At 39.6% G+C, this 27,260-nt stretch overlaps 1 protein-coding gene across 9 annotated transcripts in view; it reads left to right on the forward strand.

Annotated features, from left to right (window-relative positions):
* Positions 1 to 27,260, forward strand: part of BRD1 (bromodomain containing 1) — a 106,313-nt gene that overhangs the window by 27,558 nt on the left and 51,495 nt on the right. For 5 of the 9 annotated variants that reach the window (XM_073328328.1, XM_073328329.1, XM_073328331.1 and 2 more), the window contains exons 3-7: positions 2,069 to 2,225; positions 17,453 to 17,584; positions 19,092 to 19,220; positions 20,139 to 20,451; positions 21,456 to 21,716. In XM_073328328.1, the coding sequence (XP_073184429.1) occupies positions 2,069 to 2,225; positions 17,453 to 17,584; positions 19,092 to 19,220; positions 20,139 to 20,451; positions 21,456 to 21,716 (992 nt within the window). Of the gene's footprint in view, positions 1 to 2,051; positions 2,226 to 12,386; positions 12,499 to 16,580; positions 16,673 to 17,452; positions 17,585 to 19,091; positions 19,221 to 20,138; positions 20,452 to 21,455; positions 21,717 to 27,260 lie in introns of those variants that run through there. The other 4 variants (XM_073328334.1, XM_073328333.1, XM_073328336.1 and 1 more) reach the window with 4 other exon arrangements.

Genomic DNA, 27,260 nt, shown 5'->3' on the forward strand with positions numbered 1-27,260 from the left:
GGATTTTTTGGCAGCCAGGGACTTCCTTCTCACAGACAGATTAACAACTTTGAATCTGGTTTGGACAATTCAGGGAAGCCCTAGTACTATAGTAAGGAATGGCTTACAGCTCCTGGGTCATGTGGCAGCTTGCACCTTCATGACCAAGCATGCAGGATTACACCTTGGCTACTTTCAAGGCTGGTTCATGAAGTCCTATTCCTCAACCAGAGTTAAGTTGGATAAACAGGTCACAGTTCCCTGCCAGGTGGGGAACTCCATGGATTGGTGGAAAGATCAGCACAAAGTCTGTGCAGGTGTCTTTTTCATCTGCCCAGTTCCAACAATAATTGTGACAATGGACACATCACTGTTAGATTGGGAGCATCCTATTCGATTCATCTACCTGTATTTTTTCCCTAAACCACATAAATCTCGGCAGGGGACTTTTCTTCATATGTTAGATGTACCATGGGCATCGGCCTTTTATCTGGATAGGACCAAACAATTTTGGAAATCACCTAGACTCTGTCTCCAATGCAGAAAGTTCAGAGAGGTCCACAATCTCTTCAGAGGACTGTTGAGATGGATCTGTGGGTGTATTACTGCTTTCTACAATGCAGCTGGTGTTTTGCCTCTGCAAATGATTATAGGACGCTACCAGATCACAAGCAACTTTCACGGTGCTACTCAGAAACATTTCAGTGTCTGAGATATGCAGCGCTGCTACATGGGCTTCAGCACATACATTTTCTAAATTGTGCGTTGGTCCATCAGAGCTGGTGCGGAACTTGGTTCTGTTGTATGATCTTCAGTCCTGGTCTTGATTCTGATTCCATGTGAGGATGCTGTTGGGGAGTCACCTGAAGTGGAGCACCCACAGGGACGCTACTCATAGAAGAAGAAAAGGTTTCTCACCTTGTGCAGTAACTGTGGTTCTTTGAGGTGTGTGTCCCTGTCGGTGCTCCACTACTCACCCTCCTTCCCCTCTGCTTTGGACTGTTCTTGCTGGATGTTTGACTAGAGAAGGAACTGAGGGTGGTTCGCCCACACAGCCCTAGATACTCTTGTGGCACAGGGTTGTCTAGAGCGCATGTGCAGGCCAAACAGACACTGCTAATGGAAAATCTCTGATCAAGGGCTCGAGAGGCACATGCGTACCTGAAGTGGAGCAGAAGGTGAGTAACCTGTTTTTACATTTATAAACTTTTTTGTAAATACATGACATGGATTATCCACTAAGAAATTAATAACTTTTTTAGTTTAAGACTACTGAACTGAACGAAATAGATCATGTTCTCTTTTAAGAATCTTTAAAATTTTTTTTTTTTTTTTACCTTTAGAAAGTGTCCCATAATTGCTATTTGATGACCCAGTCTTGCAGCTCCTGTTTACATACGTTCCATTGAGGCTGTGTGTGCACAACTATGGCATCAGTGTTCTGATGTTTTAATTTTCATATTGCTTTTTTCTTCGGAAAAGTCTCTCTTCTAGGCACTTAAGAAAAAACAAATCTAGAGGAGGGTTTTTTTGACATATTTTAATATCTAAGGTGCATTTTAAATGTTTAGAAAAAGCTAAAAATCCATCTTCTTTTTTAAAAAATAAACTAAACATAAAATAGTAAGTAATGAAGGCACAAAACATTCATCCGAAAATTTGTATAGGGCTTTATGGCCCTGAAAATTAATTACAGGGGTTTAGGATTAAGTGTCAACATTTTTTAAAAAAAAATTCTACTGCTGAGATTTTACTGTCAGATCTAATCTGAGATCATTTTTTATGCCTGGGTTAGTAACTCATGAAAATTTACACATCTTCATATATTAGTATCATAATTTGTAATTTGATAGAAACTAAAATGTTGAGTAGTTGCTGTTAAAGGTTTTATTTATTTTAGCAATCAGATAAAATTGCACCAAGAGCAATATAGTCCAAAGAGATTTTATAATAAATGTTAGTGCAATATTGTTGTAGTACACAAAATATCTTGATAGAAATGAAAATTTTGATATTTAATTTCCATAACCAAAAACATGTTTGATGCTTTGCTGCAAAAATTAAACTTTCAGTTTTTCCACGTTTTTAGATTAAATAAAATTATGAATCAGGTGGCCATTCAACGGAAGAAGCAGTTTGTTGAAAGAGTACACAGTTACTGGTTACTTAAAAGACTGTCTAGGAATGGTGTTCCTCTGTTGAGAAGGCTGCAGTCCAGTTTACAGTCACAAAGAAACATACAACAGGTACGTAGCACACTTTTTACTCAAAACACAGATTTCAAGTCTTTTAATTTAATTTCATTTTGTAAAGAAAACACAAGAAAAATTTCTAGGAAACTAGCTTTGAATAAAATTTGATTTTCCTTTAAATTATCATCTGATGGATAATGTCCTCTGAATTCTAATTTAAGATCATTTAGTCTTGACAAATATTTTTTAGGCCTCATTAGATTACAAAAATATTTTTTTGTATTTATCTTGGGTATGTTGTAGCAGGGAAATACTGTTTGCCAAATTCTTCGTACATCATCTATAATAATATTCAGGTTATTGTATCCCACTCATTATCAGGGTCTGAGTGTTTTACACCTATGGTACACTAATAAAGACCCAAAAATGCATTTTTTATTTTAAGATCCATTGGAAACACATGAAGCAAATTCAGTGGTTGCCAAATGGAAAAGAAAATAAGGAAAGCTTTTGGAGGTATATTTTACAAATGGGGGAAGGCAGGGTTATCTAGTGATTAGAGCAGTGGATTGGCATTCAGGAGACAATTCAGATTCATTCTCCAGCTCTGCTACTGCACTGCTGGGTGGCCTTGGCCAAGTCACTTCCCCTCATTGTACCTCAGTTCCTGATTTGTAATTGGGGATAATGATACTGATGTTCTCTGTAAAGTGATTTGAGATGTACGGGGATGAAAAATGCTATGTAAAATCAAGATGATATAAACATGACCTGAAACTTTTTTTAAATCCCAAAGGCTTTCTCCTGCTCCTGGTGTTTGGTGGCAGCAGAATTAAGCCATAAACAGTCCAGGGTGAAATTCCCCCCAATGCAGAGAACCCAGCAGAGATCGATGTACCATTTCAATACTCCTAAAACCATTTTATGATGCCTTAAGTGGGACTAAAATTATACAAAGGCCTTGTACTGGCTTTTTGCACATTGCACCCTAGCAAAATCACATTTAGGTTGACTTAAAATTATAAATATATTTAGAAAATGAAGTACATGAAAAACAAAAGAAAAAAATATTATCCTTTGCCATCCAATTTCAGGGTCTTAATCAGGAGTAGGAAGCAACTTGTACTTTGTTTCAGGGGTTTGTGAGGTCGTCATCTCCTGTGCAAATAACACATAACCCTGACCTTGGGTCTTGACGTGCTTAAAAATGTGTCTAATTTTAAGTCCTTAGTAGATTCTGTAAATGAGTTAACGCCCCAATCCTGCAATCTGAATCATGAGGGCAGAGCCTTCCCCCACTCTGATTCAGGATGGTTCACGCAGTGCAGATTTCAGCCTGCATGGATAAAAATGCAGGAGTTTTTTGGTCTTTTTTAAAAAGAGCTGAGAATATATGTGACTGTTTCTTTCAGTTTGTGCTCTTACTTAAAAGTGAGCCCCATAATTAGTTATAAAGTAGTCTTTACTTTTAAAGCTGTGCTCTTTTCATGAAGAACTCTTTATCAGAAGAGTTTTGTGTAATTTTATATTGTCATTTAAATTATGATTATATAAAAAAACTATTAAAGTGAAAATTTCCCTCAGTGCATCAAGAACACTGTTTATACTGTACTATTATTTGCTAATATATCACTCGCTGGTAGCCTGACTTGGGGGGGTTTATGATCATTGTTGCTTTGTCACTTCCTTTGTTCTTCTCTTTGTCCCTTTCTCCCCTTCTCACATTTCTTCTCTCTTTTTCTTTTATGAAAACCCCATTGATGCAGATTGTGACATCCAAAGTAGTTATTTATAGAGGTAACATAGCTGATTGATAAGACTGACAAATTCTCTGCTAGAATAGACATTGGATATAAATCAGCCAGTCATTTATCTTTCTCCTCTCTTCTTACTTCCCCATTCTGGTGGTGTAGAATTTTTTTAATGTGTAATTTTGATTTTTTAAATATCTTAGATTTTGAATTTTTGATGTTCTACACAACTAGGTACTGATCCTGCACCACTGAAGTCAATGGGTGAAGGATCAAGCTCCTATAGAAGACTATTTGAATAATGTCTCACTAATCTAAATTGGGTCAGAAATTGAATAGCTCATTGCACTATAAAACAGATAAACTGTACAACTATAAAAGTCTTGTGTAATCTTCTAGTTTTAAATACTAGAAATTCCAGCTTAGAAGACATAATGTTACACATTAATGAAGTATTTGCAACTAAAAAAATCCCCCATTTTAAAGTGACTTCAGTGGGAGCTATGTGTGTGCCCAGCATGTCTAAAAATCAGGACAATTGCTTAAGTATGGACATAAGGCTTTTTAGGCTTCTGTTTCTGAAAAAGTTGGTCCCATTAATTGGTGGATGGGAAAGAAAACACAAAATAATTCTGCTTTTGGGATGATGTCTCGAATCATACATTTTAAAACTTCGTAATATTTAACAGTGAATAATTTAAATTAATTGGCAAGTACTACATAGTACTCCTGGGGGAATTCTGCACCATTGAGCAATGCAGAATTTGTGTAGAATTAATGTTCTGCACAGAATTTCATTTTTCCTGGCAGAATTGGTACTGCAGAGCTGCTGGCCATCGCTAGGGGCCACTGGACCCATCAGAGTCTGACTCTCCAGCTCGCAAATACAGGACACTGCTGGGGAGAAGGAAAGGGGGAGCTGGAGGTTTCCAGGCAGCTGCAGTTCCCAGCATGTCCTGAAGGAAGAATGTGGTGTGCAGGAAACTCTGTACAACCCTGGCACCCAGCATCAGGCTGTTTCTCTCTCTGGATCCCTGGGCTCTGGGCAGTAGGGGCTGTGGGTAGCTGTGCTTTGGGGGTAGAGGGTGTCTGGGCTGGGAGGGGCACCCCACAGCTGGGTTCTGGGGAGGGAGGGATGTGGGTGTCTGGGCTGCAGAGTGCTCCGCAGCAGGCTCTGCTCTGGGGGAGAGGGGGGGTGTGTGTGTGTGTCTGAGGCTGGAGTGGCAGAGTTTTGCCCCAAGATGGTGCCCAGCAGGCAAGTGTGACACACCCATTCTGAGACACCCAATGGAGAAAGAGGAACTGGGTTGTCATAAGGGTTTCTTTAACTCTACTCCTGGAGGAATCTTTTTTGTTGTCTGTATAGTTACAGACATACTTACTGACAGGCATTTTGAAATAATTTACCAAAATAATTGTAACTGGTGTGATTATATTGTGTTGTTTTGACAAATAAAATATGCAGAACTTTGCAGAATTTTAAAATATTATGCGCAGACTTTTTAATCTTTTGTCACAGAATTTCCCCAGGAGTAATATAATGGAATTTTAATGGCAGGATGAAAGCACTCTATATTGGCACTCCAATTGTATCAACAACTATAGTTTAGATTGTTGAAGTGTTTTCATTTTAAACCCCTCTTCTGACTCACTTTCAAAAACTTTTGCTTGCTAAACTGAAATTCTGCAGAACTGAGAAATTCTGTGCCTTTCTCCAAAGGTGAGTGTGTAGTTGATTGGTTTTTTTTTTTTTTTTTTTTTTGAGCTTAATGAAAACATGGTTCAGCCATTCTTGACTAAGAATTCTGTGTGTGGGGGGGAGGGGAGAACATATCCACTTTACAAAAAATGGGTGTATTGGAACAGCTTGCTGAAAATGTAACAGTGAACTCTGGATGCTTATGTTCAAAATTTTAAAGTCAAATATTAGAAAATATTGGCGTGATTTAATATAATGGATTAATCTTAATGAGTCACTTCTCTTTTAAAATGTGCTCAAATATTAGGTCAATCAACAGATTGCTACAGCCTAAAGAGATTTAACTGAAATAAAGATGTATACTAAACATACGTTTTTAAAACTTGATTTGTAACCCTTGAACAGCGACCCTTTAGCTTGCCTGTGTGGCAGTATTAAACACTTTTTGCTACAGCTGCTTTTTTACTTTTAAGTTGTGCAGGTTGTACTTTAAGTATTTAACAAGCAACTTCAGATACCACAATGTATGTATCCTTTTAAGCATCTAAATGTCAATACATACTGCTCTTTATAATAATTTGGTATAAAAAAAATTTTAAATAGGTTTGGTGTTTCCTGCATTGTTGTGAGTTGTTTCTGTAGTTTAGGATTAACCAATAAAGATAAAATCTCAGTGTAATAAAATTTCATAATAGGATTTTTTAAGATTTAATCTGAAAATAAATTCCACAAACAAGAACCCTAATTAGAAACTGAGATTGGTTGTACGTAAGCTGTTTCAACTGAAGAGGCCATTGGTCCATTTTAGTTAATGCCCAACAAATGAGAGTGAGAACTTTTTACACTTTCTTTTCATTTCGCCTTAGGGAGTAGCTGCCTCATACAAACAGATTGTGAAATATATTTGGTAGATGATGAGCCTCCAATTGTTTTGAAATGAAATAGAAAGATTGAAGTTTTATTTGTTCCTTATTTCTTCAGACTCAAAAGTAACTCCTTCAAAAGAGGGTTATAATATTTTCAAGTGTCAGTTTTATTTATGCACCTGTAAGGTTGGAGGAGAAATTACAAACATTTTAAAGTTGTTTAAAATGATTTTCCTAGATTGAAAGTACCTAGTATAGAAGAGGACTAATAATAGAAACCTGAATATAATGTTCTTTTTCAAATAGTGTCCCTGTGGATGCTCAGCTTCAGCTGTGCCTGTGCCTTTGATCAGAGATTTTTGGTAGCAGTCCCTGTATGGCCTAGTCATATATCCCACACCTTTCTGGGCACTGTGCTGAGGCTGTATGGGTCTGCAGAAGGCAAACCACTCTGTCCCTTCTCATCTACCTTTGGCCCAAGACAGAGTCTATGGACTTGTTCGCTAATATTTAGCTTTTTCTCAATCTCTTATTGTTACTTACCTTAGTGTTATGGTTGTTGGAACAATTGTTACCCTTGTTTTTTCTAACCCCTCCCAAAAAAACCAGCAACCCACCACACACAACTTTATATTCATAGAGATAGTTATATAGATTTCCCCTTCTAAGGGTTACCTTGTCATTCGTTTTGCTCTGGAATGTTGAGCTCCCTGAGATTCAAGAGATGTCTCTCCTGTCGTCAGGCTATTTCAGTAAGTAACAGACACTCCCAGTTCCTCCGTTGTCTGGGTAATATTCATTTCCTCAGGAAGTGCAAGATCTGCACTTCCTTCAAGGGTAGATCCCGAAAATATAGAGAAATAAAGTTTAAACTCCTAATCATGGAGCAAGCTTTATGTCCAGCTTTGGATCCAGGAGCAGGGGGACCCCCTGTGCATAGACTGCCCAGTACAGCTAGTGCTGTCCCCACATGGACATCTTGGTCACTGGACGCTGGTAGAGATGTAGGTGGTACTGCAACACTGAGTACATCTACAGGACCAAAGTCCTCATCTACATCTGCCTCTAAGCCGAAAGAGGTAAGGATAAACGTCCAAGAAGGCCACGGAAACTTCAGGTCCCAAGGGGAGTTCCATGCAGGCTCCGCGTGAGGCTAGCACAGCAAAGGCATAGAGGAGTCAGTACTCTAAGACAGACTCAGTACTGAGTTTGGATACCAGTACCCAGAGCGGCAAAGACAAGACTGAAAAGATCAAGCCCATCCCTGAACAGTACGTGGAACTGAGAACAAGAAAATCAGTGGTATCAAAGACTGCTCACCTACCTATAGTACTAAGCGTTCCATACAAGCAGCATTAGTATCGAAGCTGTTCTCCACAGGTTCCCACTTGGTCCAGTCTTTGATACCATCAGTAATGCAAAGATTTAGGTACCCTAAGGTTCTAATAATGTCTTCTGAGCCAGTCCCCCCCTCTGTTATCGAGTGCTTGGTGTTTGTCAATATCAGGACTCTCTTGGTCAATGACTCCTTTATGACCTAGGGCACCACGTTCCCCCTCATCTCTTCTTCAAGCCAAACAACTGCCCCCCCCCCCCTTAGAATATGCGGGAAAGGACTCATCACACTCTCAAATTTTGGTACAGGTTCCCCTGCCTATTCTAGAACAGATCACTTTCCTTTCTATACTAGTGTACGAGGACAGACCTCAGATGACACCCACACGGCAGGAACACAGATGGCTACCTCCACCTATACCTTTTGGGCCCCGGAGTGCTGTTGTTGGGGTCCGTGGGCATTGTGTCACCAACAGTTTACATCAAGGTCCTCGCAACACCAGAGAGAACAGAGAAGAGCCCCTTTGCACCACCTATCCCAGAGGAACAGACCTGTGAGGAGCAAGAAGCAAGGGCCAATAAGGAGGTTGCACCTCTTACTAATATTTCTTCCTCCTCTCCTGATGAAACTCTATAACTCCACCATCTTCTGACAGATGAGTTCAGGCATTTTCTTAAACTGATGAAGTAGATTGCTGACATGCTGCAGATTCCCTTAGAGGAGGTTTAGGAGTCCCACCATAAATTTCTAGATATTTTACACACTTGAAAGTCTTTCAAGATTGCCTTTACAGTCAGTGAAGCTCTTGTGGAGCCCATTAAGATGGTTTGGTAAATCTCTGCTATCGCACTGCCTTCCTGCCAGAGAGTAGTTACAAAGTATTATGTTCCAGCTAGGAAATCGGAGTTTCTATTTTCTCGCCCAACTCAAAATTCCATTGTCATGCACACCATTAATGAATGAGGCAGACAATATAACTCAAAGGACCACAGGAGACTCAATCTTTTTGGTCAAATCATATGCTTCAGCCACACTTCAGTGCAGGATAGCAAAACATCAGGCACTCGTGGCCAAATATGACTATATTTAAATGGTGATAAATTCAGTTCTTTTATTGAGCAGCTGCTGGAAGAACATCAGGACCAGTTTAAGTCCATTCTACAGGAAGGTCAGCTCCTGACTAAGAGATCGCTCCAGGCCTCCTTGGATGCAGCAGATACTGCAGCATGGTCTATTTCCACTGCAGTAGTCATGAGAAGAGCATCTTGGCTACATCTGTTGGGCTTTCCAAGATAGGTTTAGAGTACTGTCAAAGATATCCCCTTTGGCAGTCACAACCTTGTGAACTTGACAGATACATCTCTCCACACTTTAAAGGACTTGAGAGCCATATTTCAATCCCTAGGGATTTACACTCTTCTCAATAAGAGGAGATTTGGTAGGTCTCCGATACAGGACATGCTCTTTGTGCCAGATATCCGTCTGAATCCCCTGGTGAAGAAACAAAGATACTCAAAAAAACAAACAAACAAACAAAAAAACCCTCCTTCAGTTACAGATACATCTTCTCAGCCATCCGTGTCCCGCACATGACAGTTTTGATGACTTGGTCGAGAATCTCAACCATCCAACCAACAAGGTCTTACAGCTGCAACATCTTATCCTCCTTTTGAATGTTGCCTCTCCCATTTTCAGGACGCATGGGAGCATATATCATCGTACAAATGGGTTTTGGAAATAACATCTGGTTACACTATCCATTTCAAATCTCCTACCCATTCTCCCCCCCTGTTCCTCTTCAGATCAACCTCGAAAAGTCCATTTTGACTCCAGTACAGCATCCAGATTTCATAGGCATATCCCTGGATGCAGTGACAGGCAAAGCATATCTACTGTCCAGCACATTTCTTGCCTTAGCGAATTTCATCTGAAAGATTCAGGGAAGTCCTCAAGCAACACTAAGAGATTGTCTTCAACTGCTAGGGCATGTCCAATATGCGTCTTTTTAGTGCAGCATGCCAGATTACACCTCCAAGGTCTACAGGGACGACTGAATGGTTCGCAAACCAAGTACACAGTCTTGGCAGATTACTCTCTGTTCCGCAGTGGGTTCTACAAGCACTCAACTGGTGGAAGGCCTGGAACAGAACTGCACAGGTGTTCCATTCTTGTGGATTCCCCCTACATTAGATGCTTCACTTTTGGGATGGGGGCACATCTGAGACCTCACAATGTACAGGGACAATGGTCATTACAAGAGCAGTTTCTCCACATCAGTCTCTGGAATTGAGAGCCCTCAAAAATGCTTGTCTACACTTCTTTAGCACTAATCAAGTCAAAGTCAGTAAAGATAAATGATCGACAATGTGGCATGCATATCAACCATCACCATCTCTGTGCCAAAGCGATAAAACCCTGAAATTGGTGTATAGCCAGCCACATAGTCATCTCAGCTTCTTACCTCTTAGATATTCAGAACACCATAGCAGATGACTTCAGCAGACATTTTCCTCTAAATTATGAATGGGAACTGAACTCCAGATTCTTCCACAAGGTGTTCTTAGCCTGGGGGTTGATCTGTTTGCCATGGCAGCCGGCACAAAATGCATCAGGTATTGCTCTGGAGGGAGGAGGCCCCAATTTACAGTGGACTCATTCCTCATCTCATGGACGAAAGGACTTTTCTGTGTGCATATACCTACATTGTTACTGTTAAAGGTTCTCAGTAAGAAACCAAGATCAATCCAGAGTGACACTGATTGCACCAGTATGGCCAAGACCGGTCTGGTATCTATATATGATCAGACTAATCTCTCACCCTTCAAGGAGGCTTCTGATCAGTCCTCACCTACTGACTCAGGATGCTGGCTGAGCATTTCACCCCAGCCTGCAGATTCTGAGGCTCCAAGCATGGGTCCTCAAAGGTTCTCTGCAATAGAGAGATCCTGTTTGTCAGAGGTACAACATGTTTTATTAAATAGTAGAAAAGAATCTATAAGAAATACTTATCTCCAGGAAAGAAAATATTATCTTTGGTGTAACAGTATTCACAGCCGACTTGCTCTCCTCTTCACAGGGTATTGGATTACCTACTGGAACTGAAAGCATCAGGACTTTCTTTGAATTCCATTAGGGTTCACTTAGCAGTAACAACTTTTCACACACCTATAGGTTTTTTTTTTCACTCTTAGCTCACCTAACTATTGCAAAATTCCTAAGAGATTTATTGAATATCTCCCCATAAATCACAGATCCTATTCCAAGCAAGGACTTGAACCTAGTTCTTAATTATATCATGAAACACCCTTTTAAGCCACTAGCTATGTGTTCCTTATTAGATTTATCAATGAAGACAGTCTTCCTGATAGCAATCACTTCTGTCCCAAGGGTGGGAGAACTGGGGGACCTTAATGGCAGACCTCGTTTAGGGTATTCACCAGAGAGAAAGTGTCACTACAGGCATATCCAAGTTTTTTAATTTAAAAAAGTAGTTTAATTTAATTTCTAAGGTGTCCTCAGAATTTTATATTAATCAAACCATTCACCTCCCAGTTTTTTTTTTTCCAAAACTGCCAGAAAACCATATTCCAATAGATGTCAGGAGGGGCATTAGCCTTCTACCTAGATACGACCAAACTATTAAAAAGATCTCCGAGAATATTTGTGTCCATTGTTATACAGAAACACAGATTCAGTAATTTTAAAACATAGGTTATCAAAATGGATCTCTGATTATATTAAAATTTGTTGTGACAGAACTCATGTTCAGCCCCCTTCAGGAGTGACAGCACATTCTGGAAGAGCACTACCAACATCTATGGCCTAACTTAAGGATGTACCAGTTGCAGACAGCGGTAGAGCGGCAACGTGGTCGTCTGTTCAGACTTATTTTAATCATTATGTTTTGGTACCTGTGGCAAAATCAGATGCTGCTGTAGGTGGTGCAATTTTGTCTTCTGAATTGAACTCTGGTGCAAACCTTCCACCTCCTTATGCGGTTACTGCTTGGGAGTCACCTGAAGTGCTCTACTACCCACCCTTTTCTCCCTTCTGTCATTTATTTTTAATTGAACAATTCGATGTCCAACAATCAGCAGAAGATTTCATGATTCCTTACGTCTCTTTTGTGATCAATGAAGCGTCATCACATTTTGATGTGGCAGTGACTTTTTGAGGCAGTTAATTACAGTGATAAATTACTTTTTTAAATTTAAAGTTTTACACTCCATACATTTAAACTCTATTTTTTGAATTCACTAGAAGATACCACAGAAACGTCAACATGTTGTAGAAATCAGGGGACCCTGCTGAAGAATTTAATACAGTGTGGCGCACAGTATATAAAGTCCAGATTAATAGCAGGAAATCAGCAAAAATTTAAAATATTTATAAACTTCTAATCAAAAGTAGAAGTAGTGATATAATTTAATTCAGTTCAATGCAAAAAATATGCATAACATGATATGGCTGTGAACTTAGTTGGAAAAGTTAAGAAATTTAAAATTTTTGCTTCCTAGGAGAACTGGATTGTGCAGACTTTTGGTGTTGAAACAAATGCAATTACATCGGTTTGGAAAAGAAAAGCACAGGAGAGGTTGCTGATGCCAAAGACTGTTGCTCAGTTGAGGCACATTCAAGTGTGCAGTCTGGCAGTTGTTTACCAGTAATTGCACTGGTAAATTTATTTTAATGTTTATATTATAGGCGGTGCTGTTAATGACACTTACATTTGTATTTCACTGACGTTGATTATGAGTTCCTGTTTTCAATTTCGTATTCGCCCTGCTACACTTCAGTTGTGAGAGCTTAAATCTTCCATGCACATTCTCTGCTTCCTTCCAGTTTTTTTTAGAACTGGATTGATTAAATCTGTTTAAGTCCAATGATCTGTTGATGAGAGATAAGTGTGTATGTGTGTGTGAATACATGCTGGCTCCCAGAGAAATTGAGTTATGCTGACTTAAGTTCTGTGTGTGGACCAGAACTCAGAAAAAATGGTTGTCGTTTCTGAGAATGAAGTTAAGAAAAAAATGGGTAGCTTTTCTAGTTTAAAAATTTTTTTCCTACTATTTTTTGAAGAATTTATGTGCCTCCAAAGTTTGCAGTTGGAACTTCACAAAGGGATGGTTCCAGCATGAGAGAGCTCTCTCTTTTGCTGTCCCAGTGAAAAATCTGACCACATTTGGCCATGTTGTAAGCCTCTGAAAATCACCATTTGCACGTGTTCATCAGAGCTTGTTGGATTGAAGGAGATGTATCTATTTTAACCATTGGAAGAAGGTGTGCTGGATACAAGGAGAAAACCCTGAACTCTTCTACTGACTGGTGTGAACTGTGTACACTCCACAATGTTTAAACATTGTGGAGTGTACACAGAAGAGCCACAAGAATGATTAAAGAATTAGAAAACATGATTTATGGTGATAGACTAAAGGACCTTAATCTGATTAGCTGAGAAGAGAAGGTTAAGGTGTGACTTGACTATAGTGTGAAAGTAGCTATGTGAGGAATACACGTTTAATCTAGCAGAGAAAGGTATAACATTATCTAAGGGCTAGAAGTTGATGCTAGACAAATTCAGACTGGAAATAAGATACGGATTTTTAACTGTGTGCAAAGTTAGCCATTGGAACAATTTCCCATGTGTCGTGGTAGATTCTCCATCACAGGAAATTTAATTCAGATTGGATCTTTTTCTAAAAGATACGCTCTAGTAATTATTTTGGGGTAGTTCTATGGCTTGTGTTATACAGGAGGTCAGACTAGATGATCACAGTAGTCGCTTCTGGCCTTGCAATCTATGAAACTTTATTATAGAACTTAACCTTATAACCCTTGTTTTAACACCAGCAAGTATCACTTCCTCCATTTTACGGATGTGGGGTGTAACTAAGAAGTTACACAAGGTCATGCCTGACTGAGCTGGGAGTAGAACTCAGTGGTCATATTCTGTTAGATGTCACAGGAAGCACAATAGAGAAGGTTTAACTCTGTGAGGGCAAATGTTGCCTTAAGCTACCTGTGTTTCTTCAACAACCTGGGCTGCATTGGGGGCTGGTGTGGCCCCGCTGTCAGTTAGTTCAGCCCTGAAGGAGGCTTTCAGTTATGGTGACATTGCTCATAATGATCCCAAACAGCTAGGTAAAAGGTCCATGGGATTCATTAAGGTTTAAATCCCAGTGATGAACTTCCTTAGAACAAACTCTGTGATCTACTGTTAGGCCCACTGTCCCTTCCTGGACAGTAGAAATACTCCTTGGCCTTTAACACTTTTCAAGACCATGAGGATATTAATCAATTTTTCCTGTTCTAAAAATGATTTTTAGTATTGGTAATTATTTTGACCCAGCAGGTTGGGGAAGTAGAGATTTTTGCAGAGAATGGAATAATTGGTTTTCAGTCAGAATAAGATTATTCAAAGGAGAATCACATCCTTTCTTCCTAAATTTCTCTTTCCTTTCATGTCAGGCAGGACATCTTTTTGTTTTTGCCACAGAAAAGAGATTTTTGGAAAAAAGGAACTCTGGAGATCCATATTTAAGGATGTTGACAGAACAAAAAAATTACGCATATCAGAAATTTTTTTTGTTAGACACTAAAATGAGACCTGAAAGGTATCTCAAATCGCCTTACTCTTCTCCGAGGGTGTAAGTAAATACATATCTAAGACCTAGTCTACATTGATTACATTAAGTTGATGTAAGTTACGTCGCTCAGGGGTGTAAAAAAATTGCCCTCCTCAGCGACACAGCTTACATCAACTGAACGTGGTGTCAACACTGCACTATCTCCCGCTGCTTTAGCTTCCGCCTCTCGGAGAGCTGGACTAATAAAGTCGACGGGAGGGTGCTCTGCCATCAACTTACCATGTCTTCATCAGACCCGCTAAATCAATGCCATTGCATCTATCTCAGCGCCGATTTAGGGGTTTAGCGTGCCCGTGTAGACAAGCCCGAAGAAGCCTATGCATCTTTGAGGCGTCTTCCTGTCTAGCTGCCATGAGGCCACTTTGTATTAAAAATAAGGTTTCTCTGTTCATCAAGAGAAGGGAGCCTCTACAACACACAAGGCAGTTACCCATTTCTGAGTCTTTTGCAAGCACTCAGGATTTATTTGAGATTCAGATGATGGACCTTTTGGGAACACTAAGAACTAATGCTAGTGCAGACCCTGCTAGTAGAGAAATGCTCTTTTTAAAAATTTAGAAATAAAAATTCTCGTTAGTGGGTCTCCTACTTGACCATCAGAGTTCCTATTGGAATAAAGAGGTTGGCTCAAAATTCTCACGTTCAAACTTTATGAAGTTAGTGCTATTTTTCCTTTTTGCTTATATTTGAGTCTGATTCTGTTCTGTGCCTCTTTGCAATTTGGAAAGAGGAACAAACCATTGTTTACAGATTGGCCTGATGAGAGAGAAAAAACAGCTGATAGATGAGAATTCTTAACTTTAGCAGAGGAGTCAGAGAGATTTACATGTCTTGAAATTGTAATTGTAAGCATTTTGATAAATAAACTATATGGCTGTCCTGTTTTACCATAACTTCTGTAAAACAATACATTATTGTGCTGAGATGTTTGTTTTTTTTAAAAAAAATCACAAAATCGCAGACCCATTGGCTCTTGCCACCTCCTTTTTGTCTTCAAGTGACATAACTTAAAAATGACACTAAAGTCTGAAAAAAATCATCTACCCTTGCTACAAAGAACCTATATTAATATTACTAAAATTGAAAGATGAGAGATTATTTCAGTTTGTGCATTTGACAGCTTTTGTGTTGAGCCGTGTTGTATTTTCACGGTTCTCCCAAGCATTTCCCTTGTTTTTATAGATATATATTTCAAATTTAATGAATCCCTGATTTTATTGTTTTTTATTATTTCTATTCTGGAAGCACCTAAAGTGTCCAACTGTGTTTGTAGCCCATTTTGTTAGGCACTGCTAATCATCTAACAGAAGACAGTTCCAGGCAAGTTGACAAAATTTTCAATTAGCTCCAAAATATCTTTGTAAAATCTGATACTCTGTATTCTGTAAGTAGATCATTCTGTTTCCTGATTAAGGTCTAACTTCAGGACTTTCCAGGTGACTTGCTTTTCCTTTTTGAATACCCTGAATAATCTCTTCCTCTTCTTTTGTAACTGTTTGTTTCTTCCATACAGCGTTATCAATATTTTTCCTTCATATTTGTTCAATTATAGCTAAATACTTCATATATTACACAATTAGTCTTTCTAGAGATACTTAGGAGACCTATGTTCACGGGTTCATAAAGCCTATCAATTTGTTTTAATCTGGTTTAATCTTATTATCTATTTGAACTGATTATTTTCTACATATCCTTATCATATATTTTGTTAATTGATCTTCTGTTGAAATTGTTCTTTTGCCTCCTGCAGCTGAAACTTTCAGGGTTCTAATCCATTGAATCTATAGTCAGAATAGCTTTCTAACTTTATCCCTCTTCCAAGTCTAAGGTTTTCCCTCCCTTGCTACCCACTACTGGAGAGTGTGTGGGAGGGTTGATTTTTGTTTCCAATTCTTCAAAGTCACAGCATTCGTGGTGCCCAGTCACCACTACTCCTTAGCTTACAAAAGGGGGTCAGTTGAGATGACAAGAATTGCTTCTTTTACCAGGACTGCTTCTTGCAATGCTTCTAAATCCTGCTGGTCCAGGAGTTTTGGACCCAGATTCATATACTTTTTGGTATCTCAGCTGCCATTTGTTTTCTAAAGTAAATTCATTTTTGTCTTAAAAGTAACCAGATGGGACCAGATGGGGCCATCCTCCCCTCCAGCACTTCCTTGGACCCACAAACATGCAGGGGAGACTGAGTACACTAGGACTCAGGTGGGGCCGCCTTTGCCTCCCATGTGGCCTTGGGGTGGGGGATGGGGACTACAGAGAGGAACCAGCAAGAGACTCCTGCTGGTAGAGGAGAAGCAGCAGAAGTAGGGACCTTTGTTCCTTTGGACATTAGGATAACTTTCTACAGTTTTGACTGGACTTTCTCTGTCATATGCTGATTGGCTGTTTTGCTTCAATCCTCCCCCTCAATCTCTTCAGCTCAGCTTCACACCATACCTAACCCATTCTTCTCCTATGCCCAGTCTTTCTCACCCCGCCTTTCCTTCCCTTTTCTTTCTGTTGAGTTTATCCCCTCCTAACCAACAACCGCCCCCACCCCGCCCAATTATGGAACTAAAACATTTGTTGTTGGCACATTGTTCATTCTGCTTGTGTATTCTACCTCCTTTGCCCTCCTTTCTACCTTCTCTGTTTAGATTATAATATCTTCAGGGCAGGGACTGTCTACTACTCTTCGTTTGCACAGTGTGGCCCTGTATTTAGTTGGTCCTTGAGCACTATCATAAAAACATTTATTTAGAATAATAATAAATAGTGTGAAACCGAAAGCAGTCAAACCTTACTCCCAGGTAAGGAATTTAGAAGTAGTAAGGAAATACACTGGCTTGTAAGGGAGCGGGAGGTTTGTACCATAATTGTTTTGAATGCAATATTTGAATTGCCAAAAATAGAGAATGGTTTGCTGTTTTTAGAAATAAGTAAAAAATAATTGGCATTTCCTGTTATGTTCCAACTTTAGAAACTATGGTTATTTTCTTACAGAGAGAAGATGATGAAGAAATGCAAGCCCTAAAGGAGAAGTTAAAGTACTGGCAAAGGCTGCGCCATGATCTGGAGAGAGCACGTTTGTTGATTGAACTTATACGTAAACGTGAAAAATTAAAAAGAGAACAGGTAAATGGATAACTTCAATTTGGTGAAACTTTGTTGAAGGAAAAAGGAAGATTGCTGATGGATTTCTTTTTTAAAGGAAAAAGACTCTACTGTCTGTCTCATTGATGTTAAACAATAACAAAATCACGCATAGTATAAAGAATTTAGACTGAATTTAGGCCATTATGTTGGGCAGTCCATTATTAAGTAAATTAAAATAGCACCTTTCTACGCATCAGATCTGAAGTAGAGTGTGTGTGTTGCATTTATTCACTTTTGTGTGAAAAATAATTGGTATTTTTAATTCCTATTAATCCTGTAGAGACAACACAGAGGGCAAAGAAGCACAGTGGGAGTAAGGGCCAGTCGTTTACACTTGTATAAACATAATGAAGTCAGTGGCTTTGCCCTAGTGTAAAGGAATGCATAATTTGGCCTGCAGAATCTTCATACTGGTGGTGGTAGGTGAGAAGGAAAGAACACAGCATGACTCTCAGAGCCAAAATTGAGTTTGCAGTGCTGGCACTTACAAAAACCACAATTTAGTTGTAAATGGGGCACATGAGCTCTGGAATCACTCACATATTAAATATGAAACCCCAGGATGACATTTTTCCAAAATTACTTTTCAGAATGTAATTGCACTTTTATTATGAGTTAATATAGTCCATTGGTAATAGTCTTGACTACATACTGAAGTTTAATGCCTTAATATATTAAAAGATAACAAAGTCCTATACATCCCCTTATCAGTCAATTGATGTCTAAAAGGATATCTTTCATATCGAAAGTATCACTGATATTGAAATCAAGATTATCCAGGAAATTGTTGCTTTTAATGTTGAATACTAGAAGTATGTTCTTAAAATATTCTGAAACCACTTTTTATAGAGGATTATTTAAAACTTTCTTTACAGTTATTAAAACAATATATGATTATCCCTATAGGAGGATCAAACCTTTGAAGTAATTAGTGATTTTGATCTTTATAAACAGCTTTTATTTTTTCTGGAAGTTTAAGTAGAACAGACCTTAGGTGTAGAATTGTAATATTTTTACTTTTGGATATCAGTGCTATAAACTCATTTGGCATAGCTTGCATGTGGCACCATGTTTGAGTTTTGCACTGTTTTAAAAAAAATGTATTTTTCTTGGTTTCTCCGATGAAGTGAGCTGTAGCTCACGAAAGCTTATGCTCAAATAAATTTGTTAATCTCTATGATGTCCTCCTTTTCTTATTTTTTTGTATATTTGGTCTTGTTCTATAAAGCCGCTTTTTTTGTAGCCTGTTTTCTTTAGAACTGTTAAATAATTTTTGAAAAATTACTAAATTTAATCTGCACTAGCATTATAATCATTCTCAGATTGAAAGTGCATTCAGATAACTGATAAAATCCCTCCTTGGAAGTGAAGCTGCAAATTCACTTGAATTAGACGCTTTTGAGAGAGAGAAGAAAAGTAATTTGTAGGCACTTCTTCTAGTTGAAAATAACTTACTATTTGGTGTTTTTTATATTTCATTATTCAGATCAAGGTTGAGCAGGTCGCCATGGAGCTCCAGTTGACTCCATTCACTGTACTGCTGCGATCAGTTCTGGACCAGCTGCAGGAAAAGGATTCTGCTCGAATATTTACTCAGCCAGTAAACCTTAAGGAGGTGCCTTTCCAATTAATCTTTTCATCATAGTTCATAGCATGATAGCTGAATTTAATTTTTTTTTATTCAGTTATACTGCAGGATTGGAAATATTTGAAGTAAATTTATTTTACAATATGCAGATTTGAAAATAAGTTCAAATTAAACCCCAGTAGAAGTAGACTGGGAACATGAAAATAGTTCAGTGAGAATTTATGACTTGGTTTTCCTGTTTTTAAAATATTAAATAATTCTGTAGTATTTAGACATAGACCTATATTATAGGAAGACATTTGAAACTCATTTTGCAGTCTAAAATTTAATTTGTTTAAACATAGATGTAAACATGTCGTGGTCATGTTACTTGATGAAGGACGTTGGAAAGGTGTCTTCATTTTTATTTCTGTTTTTCAAATAATCCTAGAAACTACATCTTAAATTATTCTGGAGATGGAAGGTCAACATTTCCCAAAGGAAAACCAAGTTCATATGCGAAACTTGCATGCAAAAAAATACTACTATTTAATCCCTCCACAATCACAAAAATACACTGTTTGATATACATTAATAGCGTTACTTAAGTTTCATTGTCAGTCACAAGGTTCATGCTCCACTTTTAGAAGTCCACTAACTGATCTGAACAGGCTACCAATATATAAATAAACATGTGGCAGTAAGAGTACTAAGGCCATGATCCTACAGAGATTTATGCCCATGCTAATCTTTACTTTGTGTAATCTCATAATGGGAAAAATTAAGCATGTGTATAAAACTTTACTGGGTCAGGGCTTCAGATTAGAAACTGGATTCTCTGCTTTCTTTATTTCACAAAATATACTTAAAATTTTAAAAATCTAGATTAGTTCATCACAGTACAATTATTTTATTGTTATATCAGCTGCAAGTTTAAACATCTTCTGTTTTAATATTTATTCGTAGGTTCCAGATTATTTGGATCATATAAAACATCCCATGGATTTATCTACTATGAGAAAACGGTTAGATTCCCAAGGCTATAGAAACCTTAATGAGTTTGAAGAAGATTTTAATCTTATTATAGATAACTGTATGAAATACAATGCGAAGGATACAATATTCTATAGAGCTGCAGTGCGATTAAGAGATCAAGGAGGTGTTGTTCTGAGACAAGCTAGGCGAGATGCTGAGGGGATCGGTTATAATAATGAAACTGGAATGCATTTACCTGAACAGCCTAAACTAGAATCACCCCAGCCTTTCTCCTGGGAAGATGGTAAGAAACTTTCTAAATTACTGTAGCGATCAATTTTCAAGAAATATAATCGAAGCATTAGCTGCATTTTTAAAGTTTAATTTTTAAAATAATTTTTAAAACTGGCACTTTTTTACTGCAGTCAGACTATGTAGTTCTTACACATGTTCAAGTCATACCTGTTTAGTTTACCGACAAAAAGATTTTTTTTTACTATTTTGTAGCACTGTGAATACATCATACCTTTGAAAGATTAAACTGTATTCTCAGTTCTGTCCCATCCATAATCAAGAAAAAACTTTTCAAATGAATTCTGATTCCAGAACATTTAGGCCCAGATTTAACAAGGTTCTTAAGCATGTGCTTAACTTCAGTGCATGAGTCCTCCCATTGAAATATACAAGTTACTTATGTATGGGCATACTTGAGTAGTTCAGTGGGACTGTTTACATGCTTAAACGTATGTAAACGCTTAAGTAGCTTGCTGAATCAGAAGTATTTTTGTTTAGTGGTGTTACATGAAGCAGGATGCAAACAAACTCAATAATCAGTTATAATAATCAGTTGCACTTGTAATACGAGCAATCCCAAAAAGTCTTATTTTGACTTGTGCACTGAGAAAATAGTAAACGTAAGTCTATGAAAAGAGAAGAAATAACTATAGTGGGGAGGAATTAATAGTATTTGGTAGAACTATGGGTCAGGCGTCATTATACATCCTTTCTATTAGTATACCTCAGTCCTGACCTATAGAGTCCCTGCTATTCCAGTTCTGGATGTCTGAAGCAAAAAATGCTAACTAACAAGAGTTGTAGCAAATGGCATAGCAGGAATTTACACTAGCACCTTTTCACTAGTGATAGTGAGACTATAAAACTTGCTTCAACTTGTGGCCAAAGTCCGATTTTATTTTTATATTTTTAATTCCAAAACATGAAACTTAGCAAATATTTATTCTCCAAGTAGTTTTTGTAAAAAAAATTCTTATTAACAGATATCTTAAATTACACATGTTTTGACTTCAGTGGATAGGTTACTGAATCCAGCTAACAGAGTGCATATGTCCTTGGAAGAACAGCTGAGAGAGTTGTTAGAAAAACTTGATCTCACCTGTGCAATGAAATCCAGTGGGTCAAGGAGCAAACGAGCAAAGCTGTTAAAGAAAGAAATCAGCATTATTCGCAACAAACTAAGTCAACAACACAGCCAGCCTCCCCAGATAGAATCAGGTATTGGAAGTTTTGAAGAGGAAAGTGCAGCATTAGAACAAGAAGGTGAAGAAGAAGGTAAGATTTTAATTGGTGTTTACATCAGTACTATTTTGAACACTTTCAATTAGATATCCTACATTTGTCATGTAAATTACCACAGTAGAAAGTAATATTCTATTATGATCTGATTTCAGGACAGGTTTAATACACTGCAAATGAACTATACTGTTACCTTTAGTATGCATAAAATCTATTCTCTGGTTACTTTCCCCTTGCTCCTGCGAGAGAGAGATTTTTTTTTTTTAAAGAAAATACAACAAGAGGTAGCAAAATTAAACTTTTTAAAAAGTACTACTTTATACTGAAAGTTATGGGGCTCCGTATTTTTGAAAGTTGTGTTATTCATACTTAGGGTCTTTAATCCATGTGCAGCCACTTAACTTCAGGCACTCAATACTGAAAATTTTGGCCACTAAACACATCCTTTTGTAGTTCTTCCTTCTGACCCCTGCACTGTAGGCTGTTTTTTGTTTAATTTATTGATGATGGAATTTGCCAGAAATGAAGTAGAAGGTTGCAGAATATGAATATAATAAACAATAGGAAAGAAGGGTTGGGGGTAGAGTAGGGTTGACCGGAACGCCCAGTTGAAAAGGGACCCTGGTGGTTCCGGTCAGCACTGTTGACTGGGCCGCTGAAAGTCTAGTCAGCGGGGCTCAGGCAGGCTTCCTGCCCTAGTTCTGCGCAGCTCCTGGAAGCGGCCGGCATCTCTGGCTCCTAGGCGCAGGGGTGGCTACAGGGGTTCTACGTGCTGCCCCCACCCCGAGCACCGCCTCCACAGCTACCATTGGCACAGGCAGCACGCAGAACCCACTGATCTTTCCACCTAGGAATTGGACATGCCAGCCGCGTCCGGGAGCCACCTGAGGTAAGTGCTGCCCATCCAGAGCTCGCACCCCAATCCCCTGCCCCAGGTTGGAACCTCTCCCACACCTTAACTTCCTCCCAAAGCCCTCACCCCCGTCCTGCACCCGAACAGCCTTCCACAGCCTTAAACCCCATCCTGCACCCCAAGCTGAAGCCCTCACCCCTTCCCGCACTCCAACCCCCTGCCGCAGCCCGGTGAAAGTGAGTGAGGGTGGGGGGATGGAGTGAGCTGAGGGGGTCCTCAGAGGAAGGGGTGGTGCAGGGGACAGGGCAAGGGTGTTTGGTTTTGTGGGATTAGAAAATGGGGGAGGGGACGGGGGAGATTATGGTAGCCAGAATAAGATCATGTTTCAGAGTAGCAGCCATATTAGTCTGTATTCGCAAAAAGAAAAGGAGTACTTGTGGCACCTTAGAGATCATGTGTTTACATAGACTAGCTATTGTACACTTGAGGCTTGCAAGTCGTTTGAAAGCTGGTATTTAAAAAAAAAAAAATCAAATATCCTTAACTGTTCCATCACTTAGCCATCTTTGGAATTGCATGTTTGAGTCTCTTAGCTTGATAAAAATGTTTTTCAAAAGATATAAACTGTTGCAATATGGAGGCACAGTGTTAGAAAAATGTAACTACAACTGCAGTTGGCCTTCTCGTCTAATTCTGTGATTTCTGAGTACTCTTAGAATAGCTATTTTAATAATTTTAAGCAAATCTGATTCCTTAAATTATCTCCCTAATCTTGTTAAAACTGAAAACATTTGTTTCTGAACTTTCTTACTGACAGATAATTAAAACAGTAAAAAAAAAAAAAAATCAGATTGATTTAGATACATTTGAATCTTAAAATAGTCAAAAGATGCGTTTATAAATAAAGTGCATAGTGGTTAGACATATACTTATTACATATACCTGAAATAAATGTATTTTTAAAAAACATGTTAACATAACTATTCAGAAGTGATGTAGTAGGTCAAAAGTACAGTTAAAAATTCATATACCTTTATGGATTTTAAATAGCTTAAATTTAAACTCTGGAATAGAAATGAGTTAGAAAAGAATTAGAAACATATTGCAAAACAGATATGAGAGATGCAGGCAAATAGATCCTGATAGTTGTTTTTAAAAATAAATAAATAAGTAAAAAACACAGCAGGTATTGACCAGGGAAGAGGAATTTTTACATTGTTAGTCTCTCAAAGTGCTATGGATTATCTGGTATGTTTATAATTCCATTTTGGATTTCTGACCACACAAAAAAGATCTCTATTCTTGAGAGTTATAATATTTGCAGAGTACCTCAGTAAAATTACAGCTTTGTAATATGTGGTTAAATCTTCCCTTTTGCTAGTTGCTTCCATTGGTAGTTCGATATTGTGTCTGTCTCTCATATATCACATTTTTCTTGCAAATAATTTGGATTTTATAAAGAGGAATATAAAATGTTCTTATCAAATCGGTGCTTAATAAGAAAGTTTACATCTTATTTTTAAAGATACCATTTGAACAGAATTCTTATTTTGGGATCCTGTCCTGAGTAATGACAGGTTTCAGAGTAACAGCCGTGTTAGTCTGTATTCGCAAAAAGAAAAGGAGGACTTGTGGCACCTTAGAGACTAACCAATTTATTTGAGCATAAGCTTTCGTGAGCTACAGCTCACTTCATCAGATCTCTAAGGTGCCACAAGTACTCCTTTCCTTTTTGTCCTGAGTAAGTTCACAAGAGAAGCACCAGATTCCACCTTGTTATGATTTGAATGCAACTGAGGGTATGACTACACTACGAAATTAGATCGATATTCAAGAAGTCGATTTTTAGAAATCTATTTTATACAGTAGATTGCACATGTCCACTCTAAGCGGATTAAGTCAGTGGAGTGCATCCTCACTACCATGGCTAGCATCGACTTATGGAGCTATCCCACAGTTCCCGCATTCTCCTCTGCCCATTGGAATTCTGGGTTAAGCTCCCAGTTCCTGAAGGGGCAAAAACATTGTCACGGGTGGTTTTGGGTACATGTCGTCAGTCGCCCCACTCCCCCGCCCCCCATGAAAGCAACGGCAGACAATCTTTCTGCGCCGTTTTTCCACGCAGACGCCATTACCACAGCAAGTGTGCAGCCGGCTCAGCTCAACTCACTCACTCCACCGCTGTTGTGTCCTGGGTGCTGCTGGCAGCAGACGGTGCACTAGGACTGCTAACTGTCGTCCTCCACTGCTTCTGCTGCAACTCTGCTCTGCTGCTGTTGTCTCAATAGCGAATTTCTCCATGTTGTCTGTCGTGGGCTCCCCGGTACATGTTCTTCCTTGGGAAATGTGTGTGGTGCTAACAGTAATCCTCCACTGCTTCTGCTGCATCTCCACTCTCCTGCTCCCATGAATCCACCTTGCAGGTCCTCTTGTCGTTCTCTATAAATATCTATTCTTGTGGCATCCATCATCAGCCACCGCTTCCGCTGCAACTCTGCTCTCCTGCAGACGCCATACCACGGCAAGCATGGAGCCCGCTCAGATCACCGCAGCAATTATGAGCATTGTAAACACCTCGCACATTATCCTGCAGTATGTGCAGAACCAGAACCTGCAAAAGCAGGTGAAGAGGCGACGGCAGCGTGGTGATGAGAGTGATGAGGACATGGACACAGACGTCTCTCAAAGCACAGGTCCCGGCAGTTTGGACATCCTGGTGGCAACGGGGCAGGCTCATGCTATGGAACGCCGATTCTGGGCCCGGGAAAAAAGCACAGACTGGTGGAAGCACTTTAGGTCTGGGGTGATTCCCAGTGGCTGTAAATTTTTCACATGCGTAAGGGCACTTTCATGGAACTTTGTGACTTGCTTTCCCCTGTCATGAAGCACAAGAATACCAAGATGAGAACAGCCCTCACAGTTCACAAGTGAGTGGCGATAGCCCTCTGGAAGCTTGCAACGCCATACAGCTACTGGTCAGTTGGGAATCAGTTTGGAGTGGGCAAATCTACTGTGGGGGCTGCTGTGATGCAAGTAGCCAATGCAGTCACTGAGCTGCTGCTATCAAGGGTAGTGACTCTGAAATGTGCAGGTCATAGTGGATGGCTTTGCTACAATGGGATTCCCTAACTGTGGTGGGGCGATAGACGGATCGCATATCCCTATCTTGGGACCGGACCACCTTGGCAGCTAGTACATAAACCACAAGGGGTACTTTTCAATGGTGCTGCAAGCACTGGTGGATCACAAGGGACGTTTCACCAACATCAACGTGGGATGGCCGGGAAAGGTACATGACACTTGCATCTTCAGGAACTCTGGTATGTATGAACAGCTGCAGCAAGGGATTCACTTTCCAGACCAGAAAATAACCGTTGGGGATGTTGAAATGCCTACAGTTCTCCTTGGGGACCCAGCCTACCCCTTAATGCCATGGCTCATGAAACCATACGCAGGCACCCTGGACAGTAGTCAGGAGCTGTTCAACTATTGGCTGAGCAAGTGCAGAATGGTGGTAGAATGTGCATTTGGACGATTAAAAGCACGCTGGTGCAGTTTACTGACTCGGTTAGACCTCAGTGAAACCAATATTCTCATTGTTATTGCTGCTTGTTGTGTGCTCCACAATCTCTGTGAGAGTAAGGGGGAAACATTTATGGTGGGGTGGAAGGTTGAGGCAAATCGTCTGGCTGCTGATTATGCGCAGCCAGACACCAGGGCGATTAGAATAGTACAGCAGGGCGCCCTGTGCATCAGAGAAGCTTTGAAAACCAGTTTCATGACTGGCCAGGCTATGGTAGGAGAGTTCTGTTTGTTCTCCTTGATGAAAACCCGCCCCCTTGGTTCACTCTACTTGCCTGTAAGCCAACCGCCCTCCCCCCTTCGATCACTGCTTGCAGAGGCAATAAAGTCATTGTTGTTTCAAAATCATGCATTATTTATTAATTCATCACACACATAGGGGGATAACTGCCAAGGTAGCCTGGGAGGGGTGGGGGAAGAGGAAAGCACCAGGTGGGGTGGTGGATGACGGGAGGAGGGAAGGACAAGGCCACACTGCACTTCAAAACTTGAATGCCAGCCTTCTGTTGCTTGGGCAGTCCTCTGGGATGGTGTGGTTGGGTGCCTGGAGCACAGTCCTTCCCCACCTCCCCCGTGTTCTTGGGGGGTCTGAGTGAGGAGGCTATGGAAATTCGGGAGGAGGGTGAGCGGTTACACAGGCTGCAGCAGGGGTCCGTGCTCCTGCTACTTTTACTGCAGCTCCACCAGACACCAGAGCATGTCAGTTTGATCCCCCAGTAGCCTCAGCATTGCATCTTGCCTCCTCTTATCGCGCTGCCTCCACCTCTTATCGCGCTGCCTCCACCTCTCATCGCGCTGCCTCCACCTCTCATCACGCTCGTCTTTTCTGTCTGCTTTCCTGAACTCTGACATTGTCTGCCTCCACGCATTCTGCTGAGCTATTTCAATGTGGGAGGATTGCATGAGCTGAGAACATTTCACCATGAGTGCTTTTTTTTCCACCTTCTTATCTGCACTAGCCTCTGGGACGGAGATGATGGGGGGCGTGTTGAAACATTTGCAGATGCAGGAGGGAAAAAAGGGAGAGGAGTATTTAAAAAGACACATTTTAGAGAAGAATGGGTAGACTCTTCCACAATGAAGCAAGCTGTTAACATTACATAGCACATGTGCAAGGTCTCATTTTGCCTCTTATATTGAGGGCC

The sequence above is a fragment of the Lepidochelys kempii genome, chromosome 1 (genome assembly GCF_965140265.1).
Source record: "Lepidochelys kempii isolate rLepKem1 chromosome 1, rLepKem1.hap2, whole genome shotgun sequence".
Taxonomy (NCBI): Eukaryota; Metazoa; Chordata; order Testudines; family Cheloniidae; genus Lepidochelys; species Lepidochelys kempii.